This window comes from Dendrobates tinctorius, unplaced genomic scaffold (assembly GCF_039654945.1).
Source record: "Dendrobates tinctorius isolate UK_male_01 unplaced genomic scaffold, ASM3965494v1 ptg000097l, whole genome shotgun sequence".
Taxonomy (NCBI): domain Eukaryota; kingdom Metazoa; phylum Chordata; class Amphibia; order Anura; family Dendrobatidae; genus Dendrobates; species Dendrobates tinctorius.
In genome coordinates, this window is record NW_027361765.1 from 23,890,404 (window position 1) to 23,911,393 (window position 20,990).

Sequence of the window (20,990 nt, forward strand, 5' to 3'; positions counted from 1 at the left end):
AGAACTCTGTGTGGCATTGACCTGGTCTCTATTCTGAGCTGCTGTTAACCTGTGATTTCTGAGGCTGGTGACTCGGATGAGCTTATCCTCCGCAGCAGAGGTGACTCTTGGTCTTCGTTTCCTGGGGCGGTCCTCATGTGAGCCAGTTTCTTTGTAGCACTTCATGGTTTTTGCCAATGCACTTGGGGACACTTTCAAAGTTTTCCCAATTTTTCGGACTGACTAACCTTCATTTCTTAAAGTAATGATGGCCACTTGTTTTTCTTTACTTAGAATTTGTATTATGGCAAGAAAAAAGCAGCTAACAGTCTATTCAGTAGGACTATCAGCTGTGTATCCACCAGACTTCTGCACAACACAACTGATGGTCCCAACCCCATTTATAAGGCAAGAAATCCCACTTATTAAACCTGACAGGGCACATCTGTGAAGTGAAAACCATTTCCGGTGACTACCTCTTGAAGCTCATCAAGAGAATGCCAAGAGTTTGCAAAGCCGAAATCAAAGCAAAAGGTGGCTACTTTGAAGAACCTAGAATATAAGACATACAGTATTTTCAGTTGTTTCACACTTTTAAGTTAATTATATAATTCCACGTGTTAATTCATTGTTTTGATGCCTTCAGAGTGAATCTACAATTTTCATAGTCATGAAAATAAAGAAAACTCTTTGAATGAAAAGGTGTGTCCAAACTTTTGGTCTGTACTGTACGTGACATGTACCTTATATATGTATGTGACATGTCCCATTGCAGTATGATGGCGGCGAGTTGAGCACGGAGGCACATGCCACTTTCGCCTCTTTTAGAACCTCGCACTCCACCTCACCCTCCTCATCAAGAACTGTGTGAAAAACGCTGGTCTTCAGAAACCAAGGCCACAGAGACCACGTATGTAAGAACGGCAGTGTGAACCAGGCCCTCCTCGGTTTCGGTACAGGGCAGGCAGATGCAGGGCCCGCGCCCATACAGCACGGAGACACACAGCTCACGCCGGGGGACATCTCCCGTATAGCCTGAGCGACCACCATGAAGAATAGGCGGCGGTGATACTGACGGCTGTGCCCGCTCTGCCAGAAGGGGTTAACAGGAACAGAGCATTATTTGTCAGGCGGTCAGTGGAGGAGGGCGGGGCCGGTGACGTCAGAGGGAGGCAGTGCAGCCTGTTTCCCTCCCCTCGTCGGATAGAGCTGGTCGGGACACCGGGAGCTTCCGCTTTCCCCTGGAGCTTGAAGGGGAGAAAGCGCCAAGAAGCGGAGTGTCGTGGCTGCAGATTGGGTCCATGTGTGATTGCTGACACCCGGGGGTCATGGCTATCCTGAGGCTTGTGTTCCTGCTCTCCTGGGCGGCTAGTTCGGGAGGTGAGATGGGAGGGGGACTACGGGGCCGCTCCACTGTTATTGCAGCCCAGCTATCCCGGGGGGGCAGGGAGGGAGGCCGTATACAAATGCACCATGTGCCTTCATGGCCGGTGACAGCCCCCCTCCCTGGAGCAATCCTCGCCCAGCAGACATTAGTTTATCAAGTGCAGCTGGGCACATGGCCAGTCTGGCGCTGCCTGCCCGTCAGTGTGGTGGCTGTCCTGGCACTTCCTGCTCCTCGGTGTAGTGACTATCCTGCCCCTGCCTGTCACTGTGGTGGCTATCCTGCCCGTCAGTGTGGTGGCTAGCCTGGCGCTGCCTGCCCGTCAGTGTGGTGGCTAGCCTGGCGCTGCCTGCCCGTCAGTGTGGTGGCTAGCCTGGCGCTGCCTGCCCGTCAGTGTGGTGGCTAGCCTGGCGCTGCCTGCCCGTCAGTGTGGTGGCTAGCCTGGCGCTGCCTGCCCGTCAGTGTGGTGGCTAGCCTGGCGCTGCCTGCCCGTCAGTGTGGTGGCTGTCCTGGCACTTCCTGCTCCTCGGTGTAGTGACTATCCTGCCCCTGCCTGTCACTGTGGTGGCTATCCTGCCCGTCAGTGTGGTGGCTAGCCTGGCGCTGCCTGCCCGTCAGTGTGGTGGCTAGCCTGGCGCTGCCTGCCCGTCAGTGTGGTGGCTGTCCTGGCACTGCCTGCTCCTCGGTGTAGTGACTATCCTGCCCCTGCCTGTCACTGTGGTGGCTATCCTGCCCGTCAGTGTGGTGGCTAGCCTGGCGCTGCCTGCCCGTCAGTGTGGTGGCTAGCCTGGCGCTGCCTGCCCGTCAGTGTGGTGGCTGTCCTGGCACTGCCTGCTCCTCGGTGTAGTGACTATCCTGCCCCTGCCTGTCACTGTGGTGGCTATCCTGCCCCTGCCTGCCCGTCAGTGTGGTGGCTAGCCTGGCGCTGCCTGCCCGTCAGTGTGGTGGCTGTCCTGGCACTGCCTGCTCCTCGGTGTAGTGACTATCCTGCCCCTGCCTGCCCGTCATTGTGGTGGCTAGCCTGGCGCTGCCTGCCCGTCATTGTGGTGGCTAGCCTGGCGCTGCCTGCCCGTCAGTGTGGTGGCTAGCCTGGCGCTGCCTGCCCGTCAGTGTGGTGGCTAGCCTGGCGCTGCCTGCCCGTCAGTGTGGTGGCTAGCCTGGCGCTGCCTGCCCGTCAGTGTGGTGGCTAGCCTGGCGCTGCCTGCCCGTCAGTGTGGTGGCTAGCCTGGTCCTGTCTGGTGGTCAGTGTGGTGGCTGTCCTGGCACTGCCTGCTCCTCGGTGTAGTGACTATCCTGCCCCTGCCTGTCACTGTGGTGGCTATCCTGGTCCTGCCTGCCCGTCAGTGTGGTGGCTAGTCTGGCGCTGCCTGGCTCTGGTGGCTAGCCTGGCATTGCCTGGCAGTCCGTGTGGTGGCTAGCCTGGCGGTCAGTGTGGTGGCTAGCCTGGCCCTGCCTGCCCCTCAGTGTGGTGGCTAGCCTGCCTCTGGTGACTAGCCTGGCATTGCCTGGCGGTCAGTGTGGTGTCCTAGTCAGGCTGCTGTTTACATCCTTTTCTGCACGGCTGTCTATGTATGATCGCCCAGTACCAGCTCCCCTGACCATTGTTCTCCTCTTTGTCATCACTGCGCTGCTGGCACATGGCATTGCCCCCTCATCTGGTCACGCGGCTCCTGTGAGCTGCTGCTGCCCGGTCTCACTTGTATTCGGGGTGCCTGTAGCTTTGGCTGTTGCGTCTCGCCCTGGCTGCGGAGGGTATGGGCTCTGGTGATCTACAGTGTGGCGTCTGCCTTGGCTTCATGTTCTGTGTCAGGAGAGGACAAGCTGCTCCCGTGTAGGAGAGAATTGCTGCAGACTTCCCAGCACCCACCTCTGTAGGCGGCTGTGGGGGAGAATAAGGAAAGATGGAGGGTGTTAGGCGTTACAAGACCTGGAGACAGTGGATCTGCTGGATTTGTTGTCATTTCTGCCTCATTTTTTTTTCCCTCCTCCCCCCCCTTTCTCACTTAGTCACAAGCAAGTGGGGTAACCCTTTGTATTCCATTATGCTTCCATTATTGGTACGTAGATGGTCATGTGTGTCCTTACAGAAGGATGGCTCAATGCTGTCCGCCACGTCGTGTAGCAATGAATGGGGATAAATACTGCTGTGATCCACTGTGGCCTGATCTGTCGACTTTGTGCTGTGTTCTTAGGGTTAATGTGCCCGCTACATTCAGCTGGATAAGTCTCATCCTGTAGCCTCCTCTGCTGCAGTCCTCCACATTATGCTGGTGTAGTGATGTCATGTTTGGGAATTATATGGGAGATGGTCAATTACTTGAGGGATTGTCCTAATTTCCTTTGTATACTGCTGTCGTGCAATGTGTGGCCTCACAATGGGACCACCCATAGGAGACTTGCTTTGTTTCGGTGCTCGGTGACACACCTTTACGCTTGTCAGAAGCAGCGGGTGCTTCCTGTTCGTGTTCTGTTTATGTTGTGGGTTTTTTTTTTTTTTTTTTTTTGTAAGTAGTTTTACTTCTAGGAAGTGACTCCCTCCAGTGTAATCTCCATTAGCAGGAAGAAGCCTGGACAGAAGCAGTTTTGAACCATAAATGCAATTTTTGAGGAGAACTGTCTGTTACAATTTTCAGCACAATCAAGCGAGCGCTCGGATGTTCTTCATGGTTGGAACAGTCCTCGGATTTGCAGGCAAAGACTTTCCTGGGGACATTTGATCACGTTGTTGGGAATAGTGTCACTTTGCTTTGAAATTCTCTGAGGATTGTTATGTAGGCGTCCCGAGACTATTACTAACGATCGATAGGGATTTGTAGCCATTCCAAGAAATATTCTACTGCTGGGATCTTGTTGCCGCAGGCTGATTATTTTGGGGCCCTAAACTTGGATATACAGACAAGTGGATCATTATTGAATTACCTGTCAGCAATGTTAATGTGCTTTCTTTTTTAATAAAAGCAGTGTTTGTTGGTATTCAGCACCCATTGCACTGCTATTTGGCGGTCCCGACACGTATGGTGGTCCTTGCTTGGTATGACATGAATTCTGGAGAGCAGCGTCATGTTGTGGTGCACATTCATTCCACCGTTTGGGACACCAGAGCAAAAAATTACCGTATTTCAATTCGTGAAAAAAAATTTAATTAGTCAAAATGTGCCTTTTTTTTTTTTTTTTTTTTGCTAACTTGTATTTTAAAGTATATAGAATGTGGTGCTAGTGACATAGCTAGTTTTAACAGGTGGATAGCCCCTTTCTTTACGTTCCCATGATGAGTTTTTTGTGAGTTTTGATTGTTTTTGCTGCGTAAACCCCTACGTGAAGCCTCTGAAAGTTCCAGCAAGGTGGATAGGACTTGCAGAAATCTCAAATTGTCCTTTTTGTTCATATGCTGCGTTAACTGACCTTCGGTGCATGCTTGGGATCTGCAACATGCCTGTTTCTCTTGTGTGTAAATTTTGAGCATAGAATTGAACTATATACGGATAATCTGCTGGTAAACTTTTTTTTTTTTTTTTTTTCCCTTATTCCGTTGTAGAAACACTCTAAGAATGAATATAATCCACACACGACTAGCATAGTTTTGCCAAAGCCAAATACCAGGAAATGTCAAAAACATTAAAAAAAACAAGTAACCTAGTTTACTTATTGGGTGCTTAAAAGCGAACCTGACACCAGCTTTGGCCTATATAAGATGCGGCCACTGGCTTTTGGCATATTGCTGTAGATAAGCCCCCGATCCGACCTGAAAGATAAGAAAAATAAGTTTTATTATGCTCACCTGCGGGACGGTACCGTCCGATGGGTGTTGCAGGTCCAGGACCGGCGCCTCCTATCTTCTTGCGGTGCAGCCCTCCTGTTGCTTCATGGCTCCCGGGCATCACGCTCTAGCGCAGGCGCATTTCTCCGCAGTGTTGATGGCAGAGTAAAGTACTGCAGTGCGCAGGCGCTGAGAAAGGTCAGAGAGGCCCAGCGCCTGCGCACTGCAGTACTTTCCTCTGCCCTCAACAGGGCAGATAAGTACGCCTGCACAGGAGAGCGATCCCGAGGAACCATGAAGCAAGCAGGAGGGTGGCGTCACAAAAAGATGGGTGGGTTTTATAGAATGCTGTATATCAGCCCTGAAAGGCAGTGGCCGCATCTTATATCGGCAAAACTGCTGACAGGTTCCCTTTAAGTCTGCAATGTGAAAAACCCATCAAATATTTATTGTATGAACTGTCTAGGAATGAACTGTATGATACCAAATAACTTTTTCATATATGTAAGGCTATAGTCACACTGAGGTTTTTTTTTTTGTTTGTTTTTGAGCAAATTAATTTCAAAATCCTTCTTATGAAGTCTTCCCAGTCACCCATTTATTTATTTCGGTAATTCACTATGCTGTTCACATGACAATTTTTTATTTTTTTTTCCCACCTGAAGGTATAGAAAAATGGCTTGTGGAAAAGAGTGTGCACGTAGCTTCTTTAAAGAGGATCCTGAAGGAAACCTCTCCAAATTAGCCACTGTCCAATCAGAAGGCTGCAAAGAGCGCTTAGGGAAAAAGTATTCCAAACTCTTCATAACCACTTCAGGAAATGCTTCAATAAAAACGCCTCCAAAATTTCTCCAAAATAAGTTTCTCAAAGCTTTTTCTGCATGAAAAACTGTGGTTTTTGAACCCCTTAACGAGAACCTGTCACCAGGTTTTTCCCATGTGAGGGTAAGGCCAGTACCTTTCAGCTCTGATATACAGCATTCTAATGTGCTGTATATAGGCCCCCAACTTGGACTGCAGGACTAGAAAAAGTCCTTCTATTATACTCGCCTACAGGGCGGTCGGGTCCGATGGGCATAGCTCCAGCGTCTCCTCTCTCGTTGACGTTCTGTCCTCTTTCTTGCTTCGTGTGGGTGTCGCGTCCTACGTCATCCACAGTGTCCCTGCCGTTGTCTTCCTGCACAGTTGTATTTCTCTCTCCCAGTATTTTTTTTATTTTGTACAACCTGAAAACAAGTCCAGCATGTGAAACTTTATCTTCCATTCTAATAAAAGGAACCAAGACAGACCCTCTGCTTCCGTGTGAGTAACTGACGCAATGGATGGCTTCCGTTTGTGTTCCTAGAACAGAACAGGTAAATGGAAGGTCAGAGTGGACTTAGGAACTGAGCCCAGCTTTCATTCTTTGTCGTTACCGGTAATTGATGCGTACAGTCCACAGCATGTGAATGTTGGCAGCCAGTGCGGTTGCCGTAGAGTGTGGTGAGTATGTGTGTACATGGTGGCTAATACTCCTTCTTTTACCAGTCATGGCCTTCCCTACGTTCCACTAAGCATTCCTGTAAATTTACCTGCATCCAGACTGCAACACACTTGAAAGGCATTCAATAGTAACAAACTTCAAAGAATGCCCTGGCACTTTGTACATAATAAGCCGAGACCAAAGTAGCAGGATGAAAGCGAAAGGATAAAAAGTAGAAGTGATTGTAAATCTGATGAAATGATGTAGAAGCAGAAACGTAGCGTGTAGGGGATAGCTGCGGCACCGGATGGCATGTGCTTTTTTTCTCTTTACCATTGGTCGACATACTCCCTTTTCCTACCTTCACTAGTATTGGCAGATCTATTATAGTTTGGTGAGAAATGATTAAATTGTGATTTTAGTGAAATAAGTCTTTCTGTGTAAATGTGGCAGATGAGAGGGTATACTCTTCCTTTGACTAGAAGCTGATCTGCAGTACCCTGCAGCGGAACGTAAATGGATAATGGAGCTACTCTGTTTATCTTGACAATTGTTCACATCCAGTTGCTTTGAGAGTTGATTGTTGGGGTTGTCGAGTGCTGGACCCACACTGATCCGATATTAATGACCTGTCCTAAGGATAGGTTATCAATATCACAGTGAAACGCTCCTGTAAAACTAAGTGACATGATCTTTCCTACAGAAGGAAAACGCCCTTCCGCAGATGGCTACTTAAGGCTACGTTCACACGTTCAGTATTTGGTCAGTATTTTACTGCAGTATTTGTAAGCCAAAACCAGGAGAGGAACAATCAGAGGGAAAGTATCATAGAAACACGTCACCACTTCTGTATTTGTGTCAGAAATTGACCAAATACTGAACATGTGACCGTGGGGTTCATTCTTGCCTCTCACTAGTAACCTGCTCTTCGCTGATAAGGAACGAGAGCCTTAAAACGGCAGTTTCTTAGGGTGTGTGCACACGTTGCAGATTTGGTCCTGTGGATCCGCAGCAGTTTCTGCCGTGGTGTACAGTACCTTTAAAATCAATGGAAAATTGATTTCAAAACCGCAGCATGTCAATTCTTTGTGCGGATTCCACAGCGGTTTAGCACCTGCTCCATGACAGGTGTCTAACCGCAGAAAATCTGCAGATAAACCGCAGGTCTTTTGACCTGCAGATTTAGACAAATCCGCGCAGAAAATTCCGCAGCAGAATCCGCAACGTGTGCACACACCCTTAGAGGGTTTTTTTTCTATTTGGAAAATGTTCTGGTTTGGGCTAAATATCCTAAGCTACAGGTGCATCTCACAAAATTAGAATATCATCAAAAAGTTAATTTATATCAGTTGTTCAATACAAAAAGTGAAAGTCATATATTAGTCATTACAAACAGAGTGATCTATTTCAAGTGTTTATTTCTGTTGATGTTGATGATTATGGCTTACAGCCAATGAAAAGCCAAAAGTCGTTATCTCAGTAAATTAGAATACTTTATAACACCAGCTTGAAAAAATGACTTTAAAATCCGAAATGTTGGCCTACTGAAATGTATGTTCAGTAAATGCGCTCAATACTTGGTCAGGGCTCCTTTTGCATCAATTACTGCATCAATGCAGTGTGGCATGGAGGCAATTAGCCTGTGGCACTGCTGAGGTGTTATGGAAGCCCAGGTTGCTTTGAAAGTAGCCTTCAGCTTGTCTTAGTTGTTTTGTCTGGTGTCTCTCATCTTCCTCTTTACAATATAAAACAGTCAGGTGAGTTTGCTGGCCAATCAAGCCAAGTGATACTGTTGTTCTTAAACCAGGTATTGGTACTTTTGGCAGTGTGGACAGGTGCCAAGTCCTGCTGCAGAATTAAATTTCCATCTCCGAAAAAGCTTGTTGGCTGAAGGAAGCATGAAGTGCTCTAAAATTTCCTGGTAGACGGCTGCGCTGGCTGACTTTGGTCTTGATAAAACGCAGTGTACCTACACCAGCAGATGACATGGCTCCCCAAACCATCAAAGATTGTGGAAACTTCACACTAGACCTCAAGCAGCTTGGATTGTGTGTGTCTCCACTCTTCCTCCAAACTCTGACCTTGATTTCCAAGGCCTAGTGTGAAGTAGCCACAACCAGTGATGGTTTGGGGGAGCCATGTCATCTGCTGGTGTAGGTCCACTGTGTTTTAACAAGATCAAAGTCAGCGCAGCCGTCTACCAGGAAATTTTAGATCTCTTCATGCTTCCTTCTGCCAACAAGCTTCTTGGAGATGGAAGTTTCATTCTCCAGCAAGACTTGGCACCTGTCCACACTGCCAAAAGTACCAATACCTGGTTTAAAAACCACAGTGTCACTTGGCTAGATTGGCCAGCAAACTCGTCTGACCTTAACCTGATAGAGATCTATGGGGTATTGTCAAGAGGAAGATGAGACGCCAGACCCAACAATGCAGACCAGCTGAAGGCTGCTATCAAAGTAACCTGGGCTTCCATAACACCTCAGCAGTGCCACAGGCTGATCGCCTCCATGCCACGTCACATTGCTGCAGTAATGGATGCCAAAGGAGCCCCGACTAAGTATTGAGTGCATTTACTGAACGAGCGTTTCAGTAGGCCAACATTTCCGATTTTAGGCTATGTGCACACGTGCAGAATTGCCGCAGCAATTCCGCAACTCCTTGCTGCGGTAAATTCGCATACGGAATTCCCGTAAAAAACTAGCGTTTTTCAAGCGTAATTATCTTGCAGAATTGCTAGCGTTTTCCAAGCGATCTGTAGCATCTTTGTAGATTGTAAAATCTCACGAGCAGGGTCGTCTTATTTTGCTTTAATTATTGTATTGTTAATGTTGTTACTTATGACTTGTGTTTTGAAACTGTTAAACTGTAAAGCGCTGCGGATTATGTTGGCGTTATATAAATGAAGATTATTATTAGCATTGCTTGGAAAACTGACAGGTTGGTCACACTTATCAAAGAATGTAAGTCCGCAAGGATAGGGTCCTCTCCCCTCTGCACCAGTCTGTCATTGTAAATTTGTTTACTGTTAACGATATCTATAACTTTGTATGTAACCCCTTCTCATGTACAGCACCATGGAATTAATGGTGCTGTATAAATACATAATACTGTTTGACAAGTGTGACCAACTTTTTACTATTGATGCTGCCTATGCAGCATCAATAGTAAAAGGTTGTAAAAATAATAATAAAAAAAAAAATATATTGTTATTCTCACCTTCCGACGGCCCCCGATCTGCTCTGCGGCGCCCCTGGCATCTTCCGGTCCCAGTAATGCTTTGCGCGAAAGACCTGAGATGACGTGATGCTCAGTGAGAGGCGGGAAGGAGATCAGGGGCCGTCGGAAGGTGAGAATAACAATATTTTTTATTTTTATTCCATTTTTTACAGGGATATGGTACCCAGGGCATGGAGGAGAGTCTCCCCTCCTCCAGACCCTGGGTACAATCTGCACATGAAGCCCTCACTTTACGCATGGTGGGCATAGCCACATGCGTAAAGTGAGCGTTTCAATGCAATCCTATGGGTGTGGAATCCCCGCGATTCCGCAAAAAACATGAGCATGCTGCGGATTTTTCCGCTATGCGATTCCGCAGCATTAGCACAGGATTGCATGGGATGCGTTTTTGCGTTGATTTCGTGCGTAAAAAAGCAACGTGTGAACGCAGCCTTAAAATCACTTTTCAAGCTGGTGTTATAAAGTATTCTAATTTACTGAGATAATGACTTTTGGGTTTTCATTAGCTGTAAGCCATAATCATTAACATTAACAGAAATAAACACTTGAAATGCATCACTCTGTTTGTAGTGACTCTATATAATGGGTTTCAATTTTTGTATTGAAGAACTGAAATTAACTTTTTGATATTCTAAATTTGTGAGCTGCACCTGTATGTGGCAAGGCTTATGAAATGGTAGGACAATGACTCATAGGGTGGTTTTACATGTGTTTATTTTTTTTTAACGGGCCCCTCATAGAAGAATAATGAGAAAATAAGCACCAAAACACACACAGTTCAACCGTGTATTTAGATGCACAGAGGGCATGAGTTTTCCGCATTACATTTGCTTGGACAGCTAAGGCCTTTTTCACACTTAAGTTTTTTGTGTCAGTTAAAATCTGCCAAAATGGCGGAAAGCGGATCCGTTGGTAACTGATGTGAACTGATGTCACCGGACCGTTTTTTTTTTTTTTTTTTGACGGATCCGATGAATGAAGAATTTTAAAGAACCGCTGCCCGGGAAGGAGAGAGAGAGAGATAAATTTCTGGCTGACTTCATTCCTCCGGGCATGCGCACTATAAAAATGCGGATCCTGCAGCAAAAAAAAGTTACATTGTCCGTCCAGGCATCTCGGCGGACGGAAAAAATTGACGGATCCGCTAAAAAACGGATCCAACAGATGGCCATCCGTCAAGATCCGCCGGTAATGGAAATCAATGGGGGAAAAAAACGGATCCGCCAAAAAAAATGGCGGATCCGTTTTTTTTGCAAAAATGGCGGATTTTCACTGATGGTCAAAGATGGAAGTGTGAAACAGGCCTAATGCAGCACATAAAAATGCAGTGTTTGCGATATGTGGGAACATGGCCTAAGTCTCCCTGTTTTTAGGTGGTCTGTTTTCTGCACTAGTAATGCATACTGCCAAAAGAAATCCAAATTATTCTGGCACGTTGACACATGTATTTTAGAGGATAGAAAAAAATACTGAGTCAAATATAAAATTGTAAAGCGCTTAGGGCGAGTGCACACAGTGCGGATTCACCTGTGGATTTTTCCACGCGGATTTGCAGGTAAAACCGCAGGTAAAGTGACCTGCGGTTTTCCTGCATATTGGCCAGCGGTTTTCCCCTGCAGTTTGATACCTGGACAATGGAACAGGTGTCAAACTGCTGCGGAATCCGCACAAAGAATTGACATGCTGCGTATTTAAAACCGCAGCAAAACCGCAGCATGTGCACTATGGTTTTGAAATCCCATTGGCTAACATGGTACTGTACATTGCTTGCGGATCCGCAGGGCCAAATCCGCTGCGTGTGCACATACCCTCACACTACAGATGAACTTCTGAACTCGGTAGTGGCCACGACACCTCCTCCTCCCAGTGAAAATGAATGGCCACGATAAAGTAGGGTCTGCAGACCACTAGAGCAGGGACTATGCTACTAGAAGAGGCTTCCTTTTTCTCTGCTTCCCATCCTGTGATCCTCAAGTTATAGGTCAGTACAAGAACGTCATGGCACACTTGTGTCCGACTATTGGAATGACTCAGTCGCCATGTGTAAGGTTTTTATTACATTGCCACAGGGATGGTTATTTAGTATGAAGGAGGAAGACGACCCAACATTGAAGACCAGAGATGTCCTTTCCATAGTGGTCGTGGCTTTTTTTGGCCAAAGCCTTTAGAATTTTCTGTAGAAAATGTGTATTAATGAACAATGTCCATAGCATTTCACTGGCCTTTATGACACAGGCAATTGTCAGTGGGTCATTGAGCTATACTATAGATGTTAATACTGTCTAGAACGAGCAAATTTATTTCTTTTGACGCGGAGGTTTGTTGAGTGTCGTAGGAGTTGGATCACATTTATAGTCTAGCTGTGAGAGCAATAAACTAAATCTTAATGATGCATTGTCCGCAGCGCTGTGTTTGGGTCCTGCTTCTCGTGAGGAGCCATAAAGGAAGGTGCTTGCATTTAGTGCCTCGTCTAGCTAGTGTCCTCACATGTTTAAGGTGGAATCTCTCAAGCTATTGCTAGCGTACCATACATCTCTGTGCAGGAGATCTTGTTTTTCTTTTTTGCTATTTTGTATACCGTATATATCTATCATTGGTGCTCCTTGGACAGCGGATATCATGATCCCCTTCTACTTATTTTGTAAAATAGCTTATGACTCATTCTGTGTTCTGTTAATTGCATCTTCCAGCCGGGAGGTTATTTATCCTGAGTAGTTACCGTATGTTGTGGGTTTTTTTTTTTTTATGGTGTCTCTTAATGTATGGCGTGTTGATGGTAAGGACGGGTTCACACATGACAGTGCAGCATTTGCTTTGTTTTATTTGAAAAAAAAAAATCTGGCAAAACTCAGATTTTTATTTTTTTTTACTTTATGCCATTTTTTAAAACGTCTGTGTTTTTGGGCTTCCCACAAACTCCCTTATCTTGTTTGTGATGTCTTCCAAGCAGAAGCATTGTAAAGAATGGGTTAAGTTACCTCTTTTAACCGCTTCGCGTCTTTTGAAACATGAAGCTAAAAGGTGACCCAAAGCCATTCATATGTACATCTTTAAAGCGTATTTAGTGATCTTTTTCAGGGGGATTTTAGAGTGGACCCTCCTGAAAAAGATGTCATGTACATACCCATATTGTTTTCAAGTTTGTATATCTTTATATTTTTATTAGGTTTTCAATTATTTACTTTTATTATTTTTATCCCAGAGGATTATACATTCACATGTAAAAATCTAAAATAAATTGAGGCAATTTTATGGCATGAATTATCTTGAGTTAGCACACAAGTTTGTGACTAAAGTCCGCAGCAGAATTTAACATGCTGCAGACTTAAGGCCCCGTTCCACATAACGATGTCCCAGCGATCCCACCAACGATCCGACATGATGGGATTGCTGGGACATCGTTTGGCTGATCGCTGGTGAGCTGTCACATAGACAGCCCCACCAGAGATCAGGATCTGCGACGCTGGTTTCTAATGTAAACATCGGGTATCCAGGAGCCGCGCGGCTGGTTTCCAAGGTAAACAGCGGGTATTCAAGAGCCGCGCGGCTCCTGGATAGCCGATGTTTATATTAGAAACCAGCATCGCTGATCTCTTGCTGCCACACGCAGCGATGCGCGCTGGCCAGCGGGAGACCAGTGATCGAAAAAATGGCCCAGGCCGATCGAGCACGATCAGCGATAACCAGCAGGAGGGCCGGTCGCTGATCCCTGTCACACACAGCGATCTCGCTGGCGTGTCACAAAATCAGCGATCTCTCTAGCAAGATCGCTGTGTGTGACGGGGCCTTTAACGTGACTGTGCCGTCAAATTCTAGTACTTTGGACCAGGGTGGATTTGATTTAAATCTAACTGATTTAAATCACGATTTAAATCACTAGTCAGTAAGGCTTGATTTAAATCAGTGATTTAAATCAAAGTTTCTATCTTAACTAGTTCTTGCTACTTTAACATGCAAGTAGATGAAGATTTTTAGAATCACTTTTTATATTACTTTTTTCTCCCCAGTTTAATGGGTTAATCATTCATATTTGGACACCACTGTTCTGTTGTACTTAGGAAGGAGAAAAATAATCCTGACCTTAATAACAATTTAAATAGATTTATTCAACTGAAACAATAACAACATTACAGCATAAGTTATTTGCTTAAACAAACATCCATGTTTGTTAACTAATTTGGCTAAACAAAATATATATATATTTTAAGAAACTTAGACTGTCAGCCCAGCCGACACATGAAAAACTTAAATACTACTGTCCCTGCTGTCCTCTGTAGCTCACTTGTCGTCATCTTCATCATCATCTTCTTCTTTGTTCCTATTCATAATCTGGAAAAGAAAAACAAGCTTTCCTGCTTTATTGGGTCCCAACCGATTTCTCAATTTAGAATGAATGAGTCCAAAGGAAGAGAATATTCTTTCAACGCCTGCAGAAGAAGCTACTGCTGTTAAAAGTGAAATCATTACTTGAACAGTCTCTAAATCCAAGCGCTTAAGTGACTTCCACCAGTTTACTGGTGTGACCTTCCTTAAAATATCTTCAGCAAACATATATTTCTTGAATGGTTCTCCCTTAGCTCTGAAGTTTATTATAGTTGGCATTAAAGATGGATGATTGCTGGATACCCATGTCATAGCTAACTCCTCTTCCTCAGCACTTAGGTTTTGACCCTGATATTGGATATTGACAATATTTGCCAAAAAATGAGCTGTAGTCAGTGCTTGTCCCATTCGTTTGTTTATTGCTTGTAATTTAATTCTGTCCATGTGTAGTTCTCTTTTTAAGTGTTCACTCAGTTCCTTCCAAATTTCAAAAAGCATCCGCAATAAAACAGCTATTTTTCTGTATTTTGTTTAAAGCTTGAGAGATGGGTTTCAGGAAGCTCAGCATATGTTCAACATTTCTCTTAAGCCCAATGTTGAGGATTTTGGCCGTGACAGTGCCATCTATTTTATCTCGATTTTCTTCACAAAGTGTCATCAGAATAGGCCAGTTTTTGATATACTGCTCAAAACAGTCCACCACAGAGTTCCATCTAACATCTTGTGGGAGCGCTAGCTTGGTTTCACCCATCCTTTTCAGAGCTGCTGCAGCAAAATGATTATTACGGAAGTATTTAGCAATTTCAACAACATTAGCCTTTATTTCTGGAACACTTAAGTCTTTGGCTAAGAGGTGCAGCAAATGAGCACTGCAACCATATGTTATTAGCAGCTTTGTATTCCCTTCCTGCTCTTCTAATTCTCTTCTCATCTTGGATACGTTTGCAGCATTGTCAGTGACCAAACTGCGTACTAGACATTTGAATTTTTGTTCACATGTCGTTATAGCTTTTACTGCCACTTCTTGTAAGTATTCTGCTGTGTGCATTTCCTGACGTATCAGTTGTTTGTGCAAGGAAGACTTTACCTTCTTCTGTTGTTATACAAGCACATACAATAGGATCATTGTGGACATTACTCCACCCATCAATACTTAGGTTAACAATTTTACCCTCCAGAGCTGTTGCACATTGCTCCATTTCTCTGTCATACACTTGATCCAGCAGTTTCCCTGCAACATCAGCTCTGCTGGGTGGACTGTATCCTGGTCTCAGTGACTGAACCATATTAATGAAATGTGGGTTCTCAGTCAGACGGAAAGAAGAGTTCGTTGCATAAATAAACTGGGCAATTTTTTCATCAATCAACTCTTTTTCTAATCTGCTAGTTCTTATCACAAACCTATCTATGGTGGTTCCAGGAGGTAAAGGTTTTTTCTTCCTTGTGGGTGATGGTGATATGTGGCTGTGGGTGTCTGATGATGATGATGCTGCTGCTGCTAATGAAGCACTATCCTGGATGGATAACTCTGAAACTGTAGAACAGGATGATGGTGATCTTGGAGGTGGATAGTTTCCAGAATCCATGAATTCCCCTAAACAAAAAAAGTCAATGCTGTTATTTTATTGTTTATACAATTTCTGCTTATTGTACACAACACATCACTGCCCCTGCCCCAAAAGGAATATTTGTTTTTCTTCATAACTGTACCAAATGACAGTAACATGCAGTAATAATAAGAAATATAATTTTTCTCACACATGACAGTTCAGTCTTTAGAAATAGGATTCAATAAAAATGTTTACCAACCTGAAGATCCTGCCTGTTCAGAAGTGTTTCTTTGGTCATCTTCATCACCGCACTTCTCATGATGTTGCCTCATTCGCGCCACCAGGCCTTGCATCTTTGTTGCATCGTTTGCATTTTGCACGCATGCCTGCCTTACCGATAGGCGAAGGAGCTTCATTAAAATATTCCCAAACTGGGTCTCTTTTACGGCCTGCTGCCATTATAAGGAAAGAATGTAATAAACCTCAGGTCGTACACACAAACAGATCCAGACATGTCTGTCTGTGGCTATGCTGCAGTATTGTGCTCAAAGTTTCACTTTCCTTTTCTTCTCTGCTTGCCCTTCCTCCTCCTCACACTTAGATTCACATTCTTCTTGTGTTGTGCAGATCTATTCCACTCCAAACAATCAGAAACATATTGTCTAACTTCTTGGACTTGGCACTGAAGGGGTTGATTCTGTATTCATAGGTTTGTAGAACAATAGGATTAAGGTCTTTTTCTCAACTCTGTTCATGTTGTAACATTTTTGCCGTGAAGAAGAGGCTGGGACCTCTGCGGAGTCAAATTCAGTTTTGAGAACTGCGTAAGTAAAGCGAGCGTCTGTGATAATATATGCCCACTAATCCTACAGAAACCTCTGGAAGAGCATGGCATTGTGAATGTTACACATATACAGCCTTTATTCTACTGAGTTAAACAACTCAGCTTTAGCTCATGATGGAAGAACCTTTGGATGGTAAAATATTTTCCTCAAAAAGCAGTTTATTGAAAAAAATCCGATGTTTTTAAAAAAAAAAAAAAAAAAAAAAATTGATTTTTATCCACCCTGCTTTGGACACTGATGACCCATGTTGACATACTGACTTGCTGGTGTGAATCTTTTAAATTGAACCTGTCAGCAGGATTGTGCGCAGTAACCTACAGTGTTCGGTTGGCGCCGTTATACTGATTACACCGATACCTTGGTTGATGAAATCCGTCTTGTGGTTATTAATCCTTATTTTCAGTTTTTAGTTAATGATATGCCCGTGCTCTGGGGCGGCCTGTGGGGGTCTTCATGTGGTGCTCTGATTAGGCATTCATCAGTCCATGCAACAGTAAGCAAACTGCACTAGAGATGAGTCCACAATGGAAGTGAAATGGCCTGTTATTTGACTGAATATTGTCAGCTTTGCGTGGTGCTCAGCACTAATATAACATGTGAGTATGATGCTTGACCAAGAAAAAGAATGTGGCACTCACCACATTTGCAATATTTCTCAGAAATCCTTTATTTCACCAATGGTGCAGGCATGTGAGTGTGTTCACACATGCCATTGTGCAGCATTTGGGTCCAGTTGAAGCGGTAAGGCCTCTTTCACACTTCCGTTTTTGACCATCAGTCAAAATCCACCAGTTTTTGAGAAAAACGGATCCGCCATTTTTTTTGGCGGATCCGTTTTTTTCCCCATTGAGTTGCATTACAGGCGGATCTTGACGGATGGCCATCCGTTGGATCCGTTTGCGGATCCGCCAAATATTTTGTGTCCGCCGGCATGCCTGGACGGACCCTGCAACATTTTTTTTTTTTGTTGTAGGATCCGCATTTTCCAGTGCGCATGCCCGGAGAAAGGAAGTCAGGGAGAAAATTAACCCTGAAATCCTTTCTGGTGGAGTAAAAAAATTCTCTCACTCTCTCCCTCCTGTGGCATCCGTTCACATCAGTTAGGAACGGATCCGCCTTTTTGGCGACTTTTAACTGACACAAAACACTGAAGTGTGAAAGAGGCCTAACACGCGATATGGCCGCAGTCCTCTCCAGCACTCCCCGCGTTCCTCCACAAGCCTGAATCCTGCACTCAACTTTACACTAACAAGACGGCGGTGCCTGCTCTGTAGCAGCTATCAGATCACCTCTATATGTACTGATAGCTGCTACCGCGCAGGCAGGCGCCATTTTCAAATAGATTTTTTTTTTTTTTTTTTGTATTATCCGCATAACCTCAACCATAATTATATACACATTACCTATGGGATAATGCTGCAGTTCAGGTGCCACGGCTGGTGACTGCCTGCAGAAAGTTTTTTTTTTTTTTTTCCAGTGGCTTGTTTTGTCAGACTCCTATAAATAGTGTATTCTCAGATGGAGCCTCTACAGCAAAAACTGTGGCTTCATGTAAAGTTCCCTGCCATGTGCACGAGGCCTTAGGCTACTTTCACATTTCCGGATTTTAAATCCGGCGGGCTGCGGCGAAAAGTTGTCAAACCGGATCCGGTAGAAGCCGCAGCCCGCCGGATCATCTGTTTTTGCCGGATACAGTGCAGGAGAGGGAGAGGGAAAGAGAGTCTTCGGGCATGCGCTCTGCAAAAAAGCGGACAGGCATTTTTTGCCATTTCCGGCTAAAGCCGGACACACCGCATGGCCATCAGGCGCAATGCGGCGATAATGTAAGTCTATGGGAAAAAAGCCGGATCCAGTGGCAGCAGGCGCCGGATCCGGTTTTTACATTTTTTGCCGCATCGCGCCTGATGCTTCAAAACGGAAATGTGAAAGTAGCCTTAGTGTAGCACAAATGCCATTGGAAGAAATGGTCCCGCTACCTTGTCAGTCTTCCCTTCCTCCCTCAGGAGTTCTGTTGGACTCCAGTTGCTTGGAGGGGAGAATACCTCTGAATATATGCAGCCTCAAGGAGTTTAACTTTTTTTTTCTTCTATTTTTGTATGAACTGGTTGAACATTCCAAGTTTTTCAAGCAGAAGGTACTTCAGGAAATGTTGGTGGTATTATTTTTTTTTTTTTAAACTATTCTACAATTTAGAAACTGCTAGTGGTTTTTTAAGTGCTAGCTCTGGCAAAATACTCAAATATATGGCTGGACATGTTTTGAGCTTTTCCATTGAAGGTAATTTGAAAAATAGACATTCTTCATAGCGAAAAACGTCTGAAGAATGGTAAATCTCTTAACTGCTGGACGTCTTTGGAAAACTGAAGCCGATAAAAGAAACACGCAAAAGGCTGAACATGTCAACAGCAAGAGATACATATATTTATTTTGTGTGCTTTTTCAGGTGGATTTTGAAATAGACCAGCATGGAAAAAGACATCATGTGCGCGTACCCTACGGAATCTCGTGCACTAAATGTGTAGCTTGGCTCCCGTGTGTCGTTCGTTTTAGTCTGCAGGTTTTATATCTATCAAACTTTCCATTGGGTTGGTGGAAACTTCATGGGGTCTTTCAAAGATGTAGCAACTATGTTGGCAATCTGTGCACCAACTTCTTGCTAATGACCTTGTTGAGCTTTAGTTATGTGTAATCAGGGGAAATTTCAATGTCTGACCAACAATCTGGTTTCCACATCTTTGTACAGATGACATTTTTACGCAACCACCTTTAGTGTATAAGGAACCAGATGACAGAATGTTGCTATTAACATCATATATTATCAGAAATGAAAAGGGAAGTAACCCCCTATGTTAGCTGATTATCTGATCCTCCAGAAATGTGTTTTTTTTTTTTTTTCCTTTCTTTTTTTTTCCCTTAACCTTTCCTTGTTGTTTATGTAGGCTTTAAGAGTCTGTTCATGTTGGTGTTATGCTTTGTCCACTGGAGAACAGGAGAATGCTCCGGTGGGCCACTGTGCAGGAGTGGCTGCCACCCTCTTCAGCAGTACTTGGCTCAATACTCTTTAATATGTACAGACAAAGGCGGCATCTTCTTAAATTAGCAATCAATTCCAGTTTATTGCCATAGAATTTTGTGAATGAGGATAGTCATATTTGCAAGAAGCTGAAAATTGGGGCCCTGGAGTTGATGTTTCTGGTGGGCCCTTGGCACCCCAGTCCGACACTCTCCGGGCTTCTCGCGTATTTGTTGTCAGTAATAGTATAGTCTGCACCATTATTTTTGCATCAAGATTGATAAAAGCCAATGAGAAATATGGCAGATTTCACAACAAGTCAATGATATGCTAGCTTCACACTAACATGATGATTTCCATTACAAGAAAATGTAACTCCTGTAAGGCTAAGTGCACACGTACCGGAACTCTCGTGGAAATTACCGCGAGAATTCCGGAATTCCATTCCGCGGGAAAATCGCATTTTAAATTCCCGCGATTTTCCCGCGGAAAAACTAGCATTTTGCAAGCGATTTGTAGCATCGCTTGGAAAGTGATTGACAGGTTGGTCACACTCGTCAAACATAGTGTTTGACGAGTGTGACCAACTTTTTACTACTGAGGCCGCCTATGCGGCATCAGTAGTAAAAGATAGAATGTAAAAAAAAAATTAAAAATGTTGTTGTTCTTACCTTCTGACGTCCCGCGCATCCGTTCCCAGTAATCCTTTGCGAAAATGCCCGCGATGACGTCCGTTCTCGCGGGATCGCGATATCTCGCGGTAATTCGCGATGACGTTGCGCGAATGACCGCGAGACTTCGCGATCCCGCGAGAACGGACGCCATCGTGGGCATTTTCGCAAAGGCTTACTGGGAATGAGAGCGTGGAGAGAGGCAGGAATGCTGCGCGGGATGCCGGAAGGTGAGAATAACAATATTATTTTAAATTCTATTTTTTACAGGGATATGGTACCCAAAGCCCGGAGGACAGTCTCCTCTCCTCCGGACCGTGGGTACCATCCGCAATTGTTCTGCTTACTTTCCGCATGGTGTGCACAGCCACATGCGGGAAGTAAGCGGAACAATGCATTCCTATGGGTGCGGGATCGCCGCGATTCCGCAAATTAATGAGCATGCTGCGTTTTTTACCGCAAAGCGATTCCGCCGCGGTAAAAACCGCAGCATTAGCACAGCATTGCGGAATCCCATAGGAATGCATGGGATGCTTATTTTTCGCGTTTTCGCGGCAAAATCGCGCGGTTAAAACCGCCGCGAAAAAAACGCCACGTGTGAACTCAGCCTAAAAGCACCAAACTGTTTGGCCGATGTTTAGACAACTATTGTTTTAAAAGGAACCGGTCATGAGATTTATTTTGTCCAGCTCAGGGCAGCATGAATTGGACGTTAGCTGCATGATCACAGCCTGATATGTGTTACTCTGAAAAGAAAGCTGTGGGA

The 20,990-nt window shown here is 44.8% G+C and overlaps 1 protein-coding gene across 1 annotated transcript in view; it reads left to right on the forward strand.

Annotated features, from left to right (window-relative positions):
• Positions 1-1,121: 1,121 nt before the first annotated feature.
• Positions 1,122-20,990, forward strand: part of ADAM10 (ADAM metallopeptidase domain 10) — a 211,913-nt gene continuing 192,044 nt past the window's right edge. The window contains exon 1 of the mRNA XM_073586969.1: positions 1,122-1,359. Within this exon, the coding sequence (XP_073443070.1) occupies positions 1,308-1,359 (52 nt within the window). The 5' untranslated portion in view covers positions 1,122-1,307. The remainder of the gene's footprint in view (positions 1,360-20,990) is intronic.